This window comes from Coturnix japonica, chromosome 9, assembly GCF_001577835.2.
Source record: "Coturnix japonica isolate 7356 chromosome 9, Coturnix japonica 2.1, whole genome shotgun sequence".
NCBI classification, from domain to species: Eukaryota; Metazoa; Chordata; class Aves; order Galliformes; family Phasianidae; genus Coturnix; species Coturnix japonica.
Genome location: NC_029524.1, coordinates 6,798,655 through 6,812,293, shown reverse-complemented (window position 1 = coordinate 6,812,293; position 13,639 = coordinate 6,798,655). Strand labels below are relative to the sequence as shown.

At 42.5% G+C, this 13,639-nt stretch overlaps 1 protein-coding gene and 1 long non-coding RNA gene across 4 annotated transcripts in view; one reads left to right on the top strand and one right to left on the bottom strand.

Annotated features, from left to right (window-relative positions):
* Positions 1-1,752: 1,752 nt before the first annotated feature.
* SCG2 (secretogranin II) lies at positions 1,753-7,527 on the top strand. Its single transcript, XM_015871348.2, has 2 exons — positions 1,753-1,874; positions 5,159-7,527. Exon 2 carries the CDS (start codon positions 5,164-5,166, stop codon positions 7,054-7,056), a length of 1,893 nt encoding a protein of 630 aa, XP_015726834.1. The 5' UTR covers positions 1,753-1,874; positions 5,159-5,163; the 3' UTR covers positions 7,057-7,527.
* The window catches only part of LOC107318028, a 33,448-nt gene continuing 27,014 nt past the window's right edge, over positions 7,206-13,639 (bottom strand). For all 3 annotated transcript variants that reach the window (XR_001557126.2, XR_004308343.1, XR_004308342.1), the window contains one exon: positions 7,206-8,507. This is a non-coding gene — a long non-coding RNA (uncharacterized LOC107318028). The remainder of the gene's footprint in view (positions 8,508-13,639) is intronic.

The following is a 13,639-nucleotide window of genomic DNA, read 5'->3' as shown; positions in this document are numbered from 1 at the left end:
CCTAAATTTCAGAGATGCTGTAATGTGATCTTACTCTTCCTTAAAATGCCATGGAACTTCTAATGACAACACAGATCAAATTTTCTGTTTCATGACTCATTCCAAGGAAAAGGATGCAACGCACTCAATAGGAAGAAGAAAAAGGAAAGCAGCAAAGAAAGTACCTTCGTTAAGGCCCTCCTTTTAGGTCTACGTGAATCCACACAACATCCACGTGAAGTTCAGGTTTTTACATGGAGTCAAACTGACAGCCCTTCCATAAGGGCTGAGTGGATACCCTTTTGTAAATCCTATCCACTGAAACCAAAAGAGCCGTGCAGAGCAGAGCTAAGCCAAGCATCTGCCTGCCTTCACACGCTGCAACTCTCAAGTGAGTGGTTAAGGAACAGAGGAAGGAATTGTGCTGATGTGCCAATTAATCAGTGTGGTCTGAAATGCGTGCCGATGCAGGACGTCAGGGTGGATGGATGGATGGATGGATGGATGGAGGGGGGCAGCACAATGATTTCATGCTAAAGAATTTGCCAGATAAATGTTGGGCTTTTGGTAGTGGAATGCATGAAGAAAGAGCCCATTGGAAGCACATGCAGAGGGACAACAGAATTCTTGATATTTTTGAACTGAACATTTTCTTCTTACTTGTGTTTTTCTTCTCTTCACCATGACTGTTTCATCAGCAGACCGAGAAATGCCAGCACCAGCCATGTCCACCTGCAGGTGCTGAGGGCTTTGCACAGACAGAAGATGGTCCTGTACTTTCTTGGTAGCTCCACGTGAGTTGAGGAGAGGCTGCCTGACCTCCAGTTCTGCCACAGCACACGCAGCCAGGGCAGTCCTGTTGGCCCTGCACGCAGCTGCTATGAATTCTACCTTGCTGTTCTTCTGTCAATTTAATTTTGTAACATTTACTGGTTTAGAAGGTACATTCATCCTAGGCTGTTTTTGTTGCTTTTTTTTCCCCTATTTTGTGCTGCAAAAGGTCAACGTTGTCAGAGAAGATTTATTTTGGGGGAAAAGGAGTCCCATTAAAAGCCAAGGTAAAAATGCTTTCTGGAACAGAAAGGATTGCACCTAAGCCCAGCCCCAGCAGCTGAAGAAATATGTTCCACGCCATACCTCCTGATTTATGGCTGAGGTATTTGTTCACCGTACCGATCCATGCGTGCAAGTGCTGCCCTTTGCACAGGCAGTGCTAAGAGCACCCTGTGACCCACGAGCAGTGCCTGGGGACTGCAGAGTCCCTGTGGGGCCACTGCTGGGCTCGCCTGCACCCCCTGTCCCACGTCCTGTCCCTGTGCTGTCACGTAACCGTGCTACAGCTCGATGGCTTTTAAAAGTCCCCTCCGAGGTAGCTGTGTGCCAAACATCACCCTGGGCTGCCTGGCATGCACCTTTCCTTGCAGCGTGGCTCACACCCACCCTCACACTCATCTCTATTTATACTTCATCCCTTTTTTTCCTTCACTCTCCCCCGTTTCTTTAATTTTTCACATTGTTTTTGCTTTTTATTCTTTTTGGTTTTCTTATTGCCCCTTCTCCTTTTTTTCCTATTTCTCATCTTTTTTTTCCCCCTCCCCCCACATTTTTATCCTTCATTTCTTTTCCCTTTTTTCCTCACATTTCTTCTCTCCCCATTTTTTTTTTTCCTCTCCTTTTTCCCCTTCTCGTCCTTGTTTTCATCCCCCCCGCAGTCCCACCCCACCCCGGGACAGCCCGTTTCCCACCCCCGTTCCCTCCCCGTGCTGTGGATGGGCGGTGCGCTGCCACTCGGGCGGGGCGAGGAGCGCAGCGCGGTGATGTCAGTCGCGCCGAGGGCGGTATAAGCGGGCGCTGTCCGGGTGCTGAAGGCGGCGGCGGCGGCGCGGTGCTGGCAGGTAGGGGCTGCGGGCGGGTAGGGGTCGGCGGGGCTGGGGAGCCGGGTGTCCTGCTCCTGGCATCGACAGGGCTAAGTGGAGCTTAGGGAGGACTCGAAAAGGAAAAAGGAAGGAAAAGAGGTTAAGTTAAAGACGAGAGACAGCAGAAAGTTGATGGGGTTGTGGCTGGTGTGTGCAGTGATAACTAACTATATGTATGCATATACCATAAATCTTTATTCTGTGTTATTGAAGACTGAAGCGATGAAGTGTAGTGTCTCAGTGACTGCGTTGAGTTGCACTGGCTCATCAGCACGGCACTTTGACCATGTCAAAATACAGGATGCACGGTTACCTTGGATGCAGAGGCAATCTGATTAGCTCTCCATGTGCATACAGTCATTATCCTTGCTCAGAACTGTTTGTAGTTTGTTTGTTTTTATTCCCTTCCTCCTCACCTTTTGCTTTGTTTTGTAATCTTGTTCTTGCTTTGAGTCTCTCACAGGATAAAGGGTTGCTTTAAAAAAAGCAACTTTATTGCAGTTGTGCTGTTTATTGCCAAAGAAAACGGGAAGAAAAGTGCTGGCTATATTTCCTTATTTTCTTTATGGAAAACTGCAGCTGGATTCCCTCTCATAGTCTTAAGGACTCATCCTTAGGAAAGGTTTTGAGTTTTCATAGCAAATTTTCACTGGAAACATTACATCTGCATCAGAGAGAGAGAGAGAGAGAGAAAGAGAAAATTGCTGCTACCATGGAAACATCCCAGAAAAGATTTATTGTCTTATCTGTTTTCCAGGGAACTTATGTCAGTCTGCATTGCCTTTGTGTGTATTAAACTGTGAAGTCAGTCCTCTCATTTTGTAATGAGAAACTTGTGTATTTGTTGGACAGAGATTGATTTTACTGTGTCTTGGGTTGTAATTGAGAAGAAATAATACACTTCCCATCCACCCAAGCTTGACAATTACGCATCTGTAGACCAAACAGCATTTTAGCATATTGTCTTTTGAGAGAGATAAGAATGCTTTCCTCTGTATTCTAAAGATACTCAGACCTGACAGAGTAGGGAGGTCTCTCTTACCCCTTAATAGAGTAGTATATTTAATTACATTTTGTGACCTGAACTTAAGTGTTTTAAAATAATAATTTATAGCTCCATTTGACAAAGGCTTGTGAATATCATCTACCAATAACTTAGAACTGAAGACTCATCTAGAGACAAATGTACTCCAGATATCTAGAGTGGTACCTATGTCTTGTTATTTTTGTGAAGGAAATATTCCTCTGAAAAACATCCTCCTGGAGTGGTAAACAAAACTTCGCTGGCTTACGTGCCTTTGAGATTTAATTGGGCGTTGCTGACTCTTACAACAGATGAAGCAATACGTAACTGTGTGCAGTAAAGGAGGTTGTTCTCCTGGGCTCTCTTAATGGGATGTGCCTGGCAGATAATTACAGAACAACTCTACCTTCTTCCATTCCTCAAAAAGTACAGAGTTTCTCCTGTTTTTATCCAACTCACTCTTACAGAATAATAATAATAATAATTTATTTGTTACAGTAGACAATACATAGACAACATTTTCTTTGTTATTTTTCTATTTCTGCCCTCTCCCTCTTACCCCGAGATATATTTGTTTACATATAGAAAATAGTGCCTTGTCTATGACACAGTATGTGTTGTCTTTTGTTCAGGGCAAACACGTACCTTGAGGGCACTTCTTTCCAATGAGCTGTTCTGAATTAATCCTTTATGAAATCAGTTCTTAAATGTACACAGACTTGAGTATTCATAAATGTTTGGGGAAATGGCTTGCTCTTCTGGCTGTTAGCCTGCTCAGGCATAATGAGGTAAAAAGTGGCTCTGAACTGATGTTAATTATTCAGTTAAGTCACGTTATGTTAAGCACAAAAGCAGGGAGAAAATGTGCAAGTTAGCTGAAATGAGCATATTCATATTCACTTTCTACTTACAGCAGTGGATAAACAATGGTATACATAGCTCTCTATCAGTCTGATATGAATCACCAAGTTCTTGACAGGATGGCTTCACCAAGCCAAAAAACAAAGAAGCCCAAACAGGTCCATTAGGCAAAGTGGTTTCTATGTTTACCATTTATTGTTCATTATTGTACTTAGTTCATTAATGTAACTGCATCAGGAAAGAGTCTTGTTTGTCTCACGGCTCTAATGTATGAGCTCCTGAGCATCTCCTAGGAAATAAGTGGCTGCAATTTTTCACTTCACAGTGCAGAGTGTGCTCACCTCACTGCAGGACTGGGCTTGTGCAGCTCTATCCTCATATGCAGCAATGACGTAATTTTGTTAATCTAGCCTGATGCATATTTCTCCAATTATGTTCTTTTAAACAGTTTGTTATTGGCTGACACCAACTGGACACGTTGATTAGATGTGGGTTTCCACTGCTATATTCTATATTTATGCCAGTGGCAAGATTCTGTTTGTCCTGGGACCTATTTCAACAAATGAATTAATGAATGAACAAAACCAACACTCAGAACCTGCCTACTTGAGTCAATTTCCAAAACCATTTTGGAAAATTTCAGTAACATTATATTGTACTTGTAGGGTAAATTATAGCTTCTCCTTCATATAGGGGATTACTTTTCATGCATCACTCAGAGAGCCTCTTAACTAAAATACAATTGCAATACAAATAATATTTTTTTTCCTTGAAATAGCACAAAAGGAAGTAATAACACTGAGAGTAATGACAGAAATAAACCTGCAAGTCATTTTATATGCCATGTTCTCCACTTCATTACATTAATTTTATGGCAGGATAGCACCATTAAGAGGTATTACTCATTCAGAAAATGAGATGCCCGGTGGAACAATCACACAAAATAAGACTATATGCAATCTTAATATTAATATCTTGAGCTGTATTTTAATGTGGACATACTAGCTTTACTGTTTAAAGCTTTCATTTTAATGATCAAAATGATATCTAGAATCTTCTGTGAGCATTCATTGAGCTACATAGGATTTCAATTTAATATTTTGTCTCAGCTATTGCAAAAACTGGTGTTTGCGAAGAAAAACGCACACACATTTCTAGCACTGCAACTCAGTAGTTTACACTTAACTGAGGAATCATAGGGAAGAGCCACAAAATCTCAAATTTCCATCAAAATACACGTCATCCAATCTATACTGATATTCTTCGTAATGCATTTCAGTTTAAAATAGCAGTCTCTATTTTGCTTCTCAGTTTTCTAAGTTTGTCTCCATATATTAACCATCCTTTTTTTTTTTTTTTTTTTCTTCTTCATTTCAAGGAAGTATGCTAAATATGGCAGAAACTAAAACCATCCAGCTTGGAGCAGCCTGTGCTGTCACCTTTTTCTTTGTCCTAATCTGTTGGGCTGATGCAGCTTCATTCCAGCAGTATCAGCTGCTTCAAAAGGACCCAGACTATGTAATGAAAAACTTACAGAGGCTCCCAAATCCTGATATGATCAAAGCTTTGGAATACATAGAAGATCTTCGCAAGCAAGCTAACAAGGGAGAAAGCATCCCTGATTACAGCTCCTTTCAAAGTGTCCCATACCTCCTGCAACAGAAAGAAAACAAAGATCAGGTTCACCCACCAGAAAATGGAAGGGATTCTTTGACTGAGGATGAGTCTCAGTGGGTTAAGGTTATGTTGGAAGCCTTGCGGCAAGCTGAGAAGGAGTCAAAAGCTGGCACAAAGGAAAATAAACTTTACGGTTTGAGCTCGGATAACAGCTTTCCAGCTGGAGTAACTGATGATTATGAGGCTTACAAGTGGCCTGAGAGGTGGCAAAAATATCTCAAAATGCCTCTTGGCCACTATGAAGACAGCTCAAGAGACAGTCCTTTCAAGCGTACTAATGAAATAGTGGAGGAGCAATACACACCCCAAAGTCTTGCTACACTGGAATCAGTGTTTCAGGAGTTGGGGAAGATGGCAGGACCTAGTAATCACAAGAAGGAGAGGCTGGATGAAGACCAGAAATTGTATGCAGATGATGAAGATGATGTCTATAAAGTAAATAACATTGCCTACGAAGATGTGGTTGGAGGAGAAGACTGGAATCCCATAGAAGAAAAAGTGGAAAGCCAAACCCAGGAGGAGATAAAAGACAGCAAAGAGGAAATTGACAAACATGAAGAGGAAGTTGATGATGAAATGAAGAGGTCAGGGAAACTCAGCTTCCTTGAGGATGAAATGAGAAGAGAGAATAAAGATCAAATGTCAGAGGATGTTTCAAAGCTAATGAATTATTACCTGAAGAGGCTGATGGGTAGTGCTGGAAACAGGAAACTAAGGACTGGAGGAGAGCTTGAGGAGAAAAGAGCAGCCACAATTTTGGACAAGCAACTTAACCCTCAGTCCATAGCTCAGTTAATAGAAATGTCAAGGAGTTTACAAATTCCTCCAGAGGATTTAATAGATATGTTGAAAGCTGGGGAGAAAAAACAGCTTCAGAGTGAAAGGTTGGAAGCTGAGCAGGAAGCAGAATTCCCAGAAGACCTCGATGAGATCACTGAAACTAATCTAGGACAGAGTGACATATTTAAAAATAACGCAAACTCTAAAAATGGGTACATGAAGCAGCCTCTTAATGCGATTCCAGAAAACCTACCTGAAGACCTCAATATTGAAGACATTGTCAGCCTTCTGGGAACTGGCAATTTAGGCAATCAGAATCCCTCCTACTTACTAAATCGTCTTAATCAAGAAAATGATTTGCCAAGACTGCCTTACATTCCCAGAAGAGTGAAAGGACGCCCAGTTCCCAAAACTGCATGGATTAACGACTTGGAAAGGCGACAAATGGAGTACGAGAAACTGGATGAGAAGGACGAAGAGCTGGCTGATTACTTGGCAAAGATGCTGGCAAAGTATCCCGAAGTTATCAATACGAATCAGATGAAACGAGTTCCTGTTCCAGCTTCTGAAAGCGACTTGCAGGAAGACGAGCAGCTGGAGCAGGCCATCAGAGAGCACCTGAGCCAGCTGGGACCACAGGAGGCCGCGAGGCTGGCTTCGCTCAGCAAAAGGCTCTCCATGGCTGGGGACACTGATGACACGCAAAACAGGCAGTATCTGGATGAGGATATGCTGGCAAAGGTGCTGGAGTATCTAAAACAGGAGAAATCAGAGCTTGAAAGAGATCACATTACTAAACGGGCAATGGAAAATATGTAATTGTTCTCCAAATATGATTTTTCTCCCACGTGTTGACTTCTATCCTAATTCAGTTGTGATTTATTCCTGCTCTCCCACTCCACAACTTCTGGTAGACTACTTACCATTGAACAGTCTGCATATCTTTCTCAGAGCTGTTATCTTGTTTATTGATATACTTATGTATGTTATAAATTATGGGGCAAGTAACAAATTGCTTCAAGTGTTTTAAGAAACAATTTAATGAAATCAAGTTAAACTATAACATGTAAACAAATGACCTTTGCATTGTTAATAAAACAAGATAAAATGAAGAGTGACTATTATCATTTGAAATTTTTAAGATTAATTGGATTATTTTGTTACTGTCTGTAGTGTTTTTTGTGGAGTATCAAATAAAAAAAAAATAAAGCATTATATATATAGTTTTATTTACAAGGCTTTTTCTATTCAGTGTTTTATTGTTAATGAATAAATTATTTCTGGACAATAGACTGTGTTTCTTTCTGGGAGTTGATAAAGTCACAGTAATTAGAAACTGAAACTTTTTATTTCTATGGAATTATTTGCAGGTCTGTTATTTTACCATTAATTAATTTGGTGGCATAATTATTCTTTTCTGGGTTGTAATACCACTGATAGGCATTATCTTCCAGGTATTGGGTACCTGAAGACCTTGCTGAAGTCAAAAGCATACTGGAGCAGTAATTGCATTGCACTGTTTGAAAACTGAGCCCCAAGTAACTAATGACTCTGTATCTCTTGGCAGTGGGGGGAAGGTAAGCAATCATTCTAGTTAAGACTAACTGTATAGTTAAGATATAAATAATACCAGATTGAACCTTCTTATCTGAGCAGAAGGGAATTTCTCCAAATGAATTCCTTGCTACCTTTCACAATGGCTACAGTGCAGAAAGAAACGAGCCTCAAGGCAAGGCGAGCTGAGATCTAACATTGATGGCAATATCCCTTTCTTGTCTAATAAAAATAGTTGCTGTTACATGATGGTTAAATATGCACAAAAGAATACAGACCTTTATCATTCACTATTTTACTTGACATCCTGGACATGCAAAAGATCCCTCAAGCTCCTGCCAAGAACTGTAGGGGATGTTCTGGAAAAGCTACAGCTACTTTCCAGAACTAAATGTGCTTGTGTAACTCCATGAGTCATACATGTTTTTCACTAGGACAGCTCAGGCATAAGCATTTCCAGGATTATAGTTTAAAAGTAGCTCTCCCTGCGGTATTCTTCAGCATCTCATCTCTGCTAAGTGGGGTGGGGATGATTTTTGGCGAGGTAATGTCTAATGAAGCAAAGTACAAAGGCTGCAGAAATAAGAGTTCATTTCCAGTGTCACAATTACCTGGAGCAATTGCAGATGATAGTTCATCCAGAGCTCTTGCTTTGGTTGGCATTAAAAGTCTTCTTTTCTCCGTTACTTGGATGAGTCAAAACATTAAGCAGAGAACTGAAGAAAAATCACCAGAGTTAGTTGTATTTCTATACTCTAGGAAAGACAAACCTGTTGCTTTTCGAGTACTACTTGCTTGCTGGTGATGTGAAATCACTGTATTTCCTTTAAAAAACATTGTGCTCTAAATATATGTATATATACTTATACACACACACATCATTTTTATCACTTTGATTCCTAATGCTGTCATCCTTCTTGATGCAAGTACTGCCCTATGAAGGGCTGGGTAAGCCTATGGTGGGAACACAGGCTGAGCTGGGTCAGGGTCCTGCAGCTGGCAACCAAGCAGCAGGAGCCTACACAGGGAGGCCTACATGGAGGCCAACAGGCATATTGATGTGCTGCTCATCACAGGTGTGAGCATCAGCAGGATACCAGGCTAAATAAATGCAAACCACTTAACAGGAAAAGATTGAGAAGATACAGCAACAATAATGCCATTTGTTCTTTCCCTTTCCCTTTTTTTCTTTCCTTTTCTTCCCCCCCCTCCCCTTTTCTCCTTCCCTTTGCTTATTTCAATAGTGTCATTCATACAAGGGTGGATTTAGTAAGGAGCATCCTCACCACATTCTCCATGGAAGACCATCATGTGAGGTTGCTATGGCAGCTGGGAGGAGAGTGACAGGCAATGGCCATGGTGGCCCAGCAGCACTGAAGAGGTGATAATGAAAATTGCTCCACAGAAACCACCTTTGTTTCTGCTGTATGCCAAGATAGAGTTCAGATGGCCTCTATAACAACCCTTGGGTCTTTTGGTGCTGTGCTGTGTGTGGGCTCAGCCCTTTCTTTCCCTGGTGCCAATGTCTGCAGCACTCCAGCTCTCCTAATGCTACCAATGGACCCCAGAGCCCAGGGTCTCCTGAGGGACCTGACTCAGAGATCTTGATGTTGCAGAAAACAAAGCAAGAAGGCTGTAGGGCTCACGGTTTAAGGCTATCTTTTTTTTTTTTCCCCCTTGTGTTATTAAGTCTATGTATGAATTCACATAAAAACTACAATGTTTTACTGTTAGCTATTGTTAACCAATCTCCTTGGTTTTGAAAGACTTATAAGGCTCAATCAGTGCTCCTCAAACACCCCAACAATGCCATACCTCCAGCTATAAGGTGTGCAGGGACACAACTGAGATGCCACACAGAGGAAACGCAGTCAAAACTGCTATTGGACATGCTTATGTCCATCAGTCTCTTTTCCTTCCTACCACAGACCTTAGTGTTCCCTCCCCCAGGCTCCCCAAAGCCCCAAGCAGCTGTCTGGCACAAATGCTACCTCGTGGCTCATATCCAAGGCAAGTGCAGGGGAAAATTAAGGTACAAGAACAAGCTGAGAGTCTAAGGAATCAGAGCACCTTTTAGTCTTGTACAAATCTGTTCATAAGGGAACAGAATTTCAGAGATGCAGAAGCAAATAAAGCCAAACCTCAAAGCAGAAAGGATGTCAACCCCTGCCTTGCCATATTCTGCCTTCCTCATTGCATGCAGGAGCCCTATAGCCCCTCATGCAAAGGGAACTATGAGAGATTTTCTATAGACTGCTGTCTCTATGGTTTACCTCTTGTTCACGTTATTCTAAGTGCTGATGGCAGCTGTATGAGCTGCTTGATGTCTAGGGGACCCAGTCAGAAGCAGCACTCCTTCTGGCCTCCCACACAGCCAACTGGGCCAGCATGAGGAGATGAGGAAGGGCAAGATTTTCACTCACATTTCAGCTGTGGAAATAACAAAACTCAGAAAAGAGAAGCTTGAGCATCAGTAACCGCACCAGTCTGTAAGAACCTAGCGCAGGGTGTGCAAGCCATCAGGGGCTTTGTTGGTGGTGGTTTGTCTTCTTAAAAAGGAAAAGGTTGTTAAGTTTCAAATAACAGTAACATGTTCTGCGATAGAGCTACAAGAAGGTTTCAAGCTGATTTCAAGCTAAAAAGCAACATTTATCTCTTTTCCTCTACCAGACTCAGAAAACAGATAGCTAATCTCACTGTAAAGTATTCATTATTTTTTAAATGAAATGAGCAAATATTATATAGGCAGCACCCTCTTGGTATCTATAGCTGCCTCTGGACATGTAACCAAAGCTCCTGCAGAAGAGCAAATTGTTATACCTGACTGCAGGACACTGCTATCCATGAGCCGCTCTGCTCTGCCCATGTAGAAACACACTGCAGTACTTTACTGCTTCCAGGTCCATGGCCACTGCACTTGGATTTCCTGTACTTTATGCTTCACTTGTGAGCATAGAGGGATAAAGTCACGTTGTTAATTAAGGAATGTAATCCATAACAAACACACTACCCAGCTTTTTGTTATAATAATGCACAAAATAGTGACCACCCTGCAAACTTTCCTCAGGCAAAAGAAGAGGCAGAGCTTTAATTCCCCTTTCATGCCACAGTTTCACAGCATCCTGGATGCAGCTGGTCTGTATGCTGTTTCTTAGTGGCTTTTGTCTAGCAACAAAAAAAAATCTTTCTGCTCATATCTTACCCCTAAAGGCTGCAGCTTCACAGCATTCTCATACTTCAACAAGCAGATAGAACAGAAATGTTGTGTTTGGTCTCAGCATATCAAACTGCCAAACATCCTTCTGAAGATTTGAGGGAGTTCTGTGTACATCCACCAGAATTCACTGTATTAGTATCCAGAAGAGTTAATACCTTTTGGGTATTTTTTCCCCTTTTTAAGTCACACACTACCTCAAGTGTTTTGTTTACATCTGCATCTTGATGGCTCTATTATTTTGTCAGCTGGGGCTCTGAAATGAGAACATTTGCTGATTCAAAAATTAATGTAACCACATTATCTCATTTGAAGAAATTGGATTGTCGCAATTATTTTTTTAAAGAGTATTTCTACACTGCAGTGAAAAGAGTTTGACTCACGTACATATGACAGTCACCAGCATTTCCCAAAACATTTACAAGATCACTTGTTTTGCAGGCAAAGCGACAGGAGGCAGCTGTGGCTTTCTGAACATGTCAGTGGCTGAGCTGTGGCTGGAAGGCAGGCATCCTGAGCACTGCTCGAATTCCTGGCATTATTCTGCCATTTCTACTGTTACAAGTCAACAGGGAGCCTAATGCCTCAAGCCCTGCTCCTCCAGGCTAATCCTGCCCACACCAATCTTCCACTTCTTCAGTGCAAGTCATGCATTGTGGAGAGCAGACATGATGAGATCTGCATTTCTTGGAGCATCCCTTATCTCCCCACAAAGTGCAAAACACCCATCCGGGGCTGTTTGCTAAACGAGGTACAAATCCATGCAGGCACAGCCAGGTGCCAGCCACACTTTGCATTTGCTCAGTTCCCCACGTGCCTTTGGAGCTGCAAGAGCTCAGACTGGAAACAGAAGGAAGGTGCAGAGCTTCCAGTGCACAACGTGGAAAGGAGGAGCCCTGAATCAGAGCTGATGATCCGAACAGCATGACTTTCGGATCATTCAAAAAGGTTTGAAAGCGTTAATAATTCATTTGCAGATATTGCAGAGCTCTAAATGTGCCTGATTAAATGCACTTGACATTTCTCTTGAGAGAGGCTGTTATTCCAGGAAACCACTTGCTATCTGCAAATGTCTTGGAAGCAGCGCACTCCAAATTGCAGGCTCACTTACAGTGTTTTCCCCTAGTGAAGGAAGAAAAGTAACCCCTGCTTCCAAATGTAACGTTCGCTGGTGGATACTTCCATTACAGCAGTTTGAAACTCATAATACTATGACTCTACATAACAGTCGTTCAGCATGTGCTGACCAGGGGGCTGGTGCAGCACTCCTCCTGCCTCTGCTGAGACGCTGCAGGCACCAAGCTCTGCCTCTGCCTCACCAGGGGAGGAGAGCACAGAAACTGTTGTTTGGCAACTCCCCAGCTCATACAATTGCAGCTCCGTGATCTGCTTCCCAAACACCTTCGTGGTGTCCATCTAAAAATAGAGCCACTCCTGCATCCCAGCAGGAAAGGCAGCCCCAACACAGCAGGTACCCACAGCACAGTGCTATGGTCAGAGCAGGAACAAGGCAGCAGCCAGAAGAAATAATGAGCTTTATGCCACCTCTGTCACCAAATCTGGGTCTAGAAGGTTTGTTTTGCTTTGGGCTTAAGGTGGAATAAATCTCTCCAGCATAGCCGTGATGTTTTACATTTGGATTTTGGATTATCCATATTTCCATATGGATTATGGAAGTGGGAGGCCCATGTGGGCAGCTACCACCACGGCAGTATCTCATCCTCTGGGCATGGCAGGATGCATCCCTGCCAGATCCTTGGCTGAGGGCACATGGGCAAGGTCTTCTCGGCTTGTTTTCCTCCTGCCCTAGGCAAGTAATAGCACCATGCTGGGTACTGCAGGAGGCAACGGAGGAGACACACTGTGTTCCTATCGTCAGGTGCAGCATATTACCACCACCCTCACCATGGCTGTACCTTCTTGTCTATTAAATCTCTTTCCAGAATTGCATTTCCTTTAAATTGATTTTTTTCTTTCTTTCCCTCCCCCTCCTCCCCCCAACATGAGTTCAGATTAGAGATTCAACATCATAAATCCATTGCCCCTAAACTCAAAAGGAAGTGTGCCATCCACTCTCTTCCCTTTGACGCAAGAGAAGGCACCAAACTGTTTGAAGACACAATGTTATCACTTCTGCAAGGAACAAATTTTCTACCCTGGTACCTATGTGTTTTGCCACCTGCTGGTAAATTTCACAGAAGAGAAGCAAACCACTTTACATGCTATCACTGCCAGTGCTCCCACATTGGAGATGTGAGAGTCAGGCCAGGAACACAACGTACAGGCACAGCAAAGATAAATCATTAAAGGGCACAAAGCCAACACACCTCACTTGCCGCTTACGTGGCACAACAAGGGGGGCTGTGTTATGTCCCCATAGGCAGGTTTGGGGATGCAAGTGTGGTCTGACAGGAAAACTGTTTTCCAGCCAGTTAAATTTACTCAGAGCCAATATTCAGTCAATTTATTTTTTTCTTGCAAACACAATTGCAAGAAGGCAGGAGCTTCACAGCAATGACCAGTCAGGAGTACAAGGTGTATAAGGAACAAAATTAGAAGACTGTATTCTGTCTGCAAGTCTGCAAATACAATCATATTCCACCAGTTAAATTAGGCAACTGGAACTGCACAAAC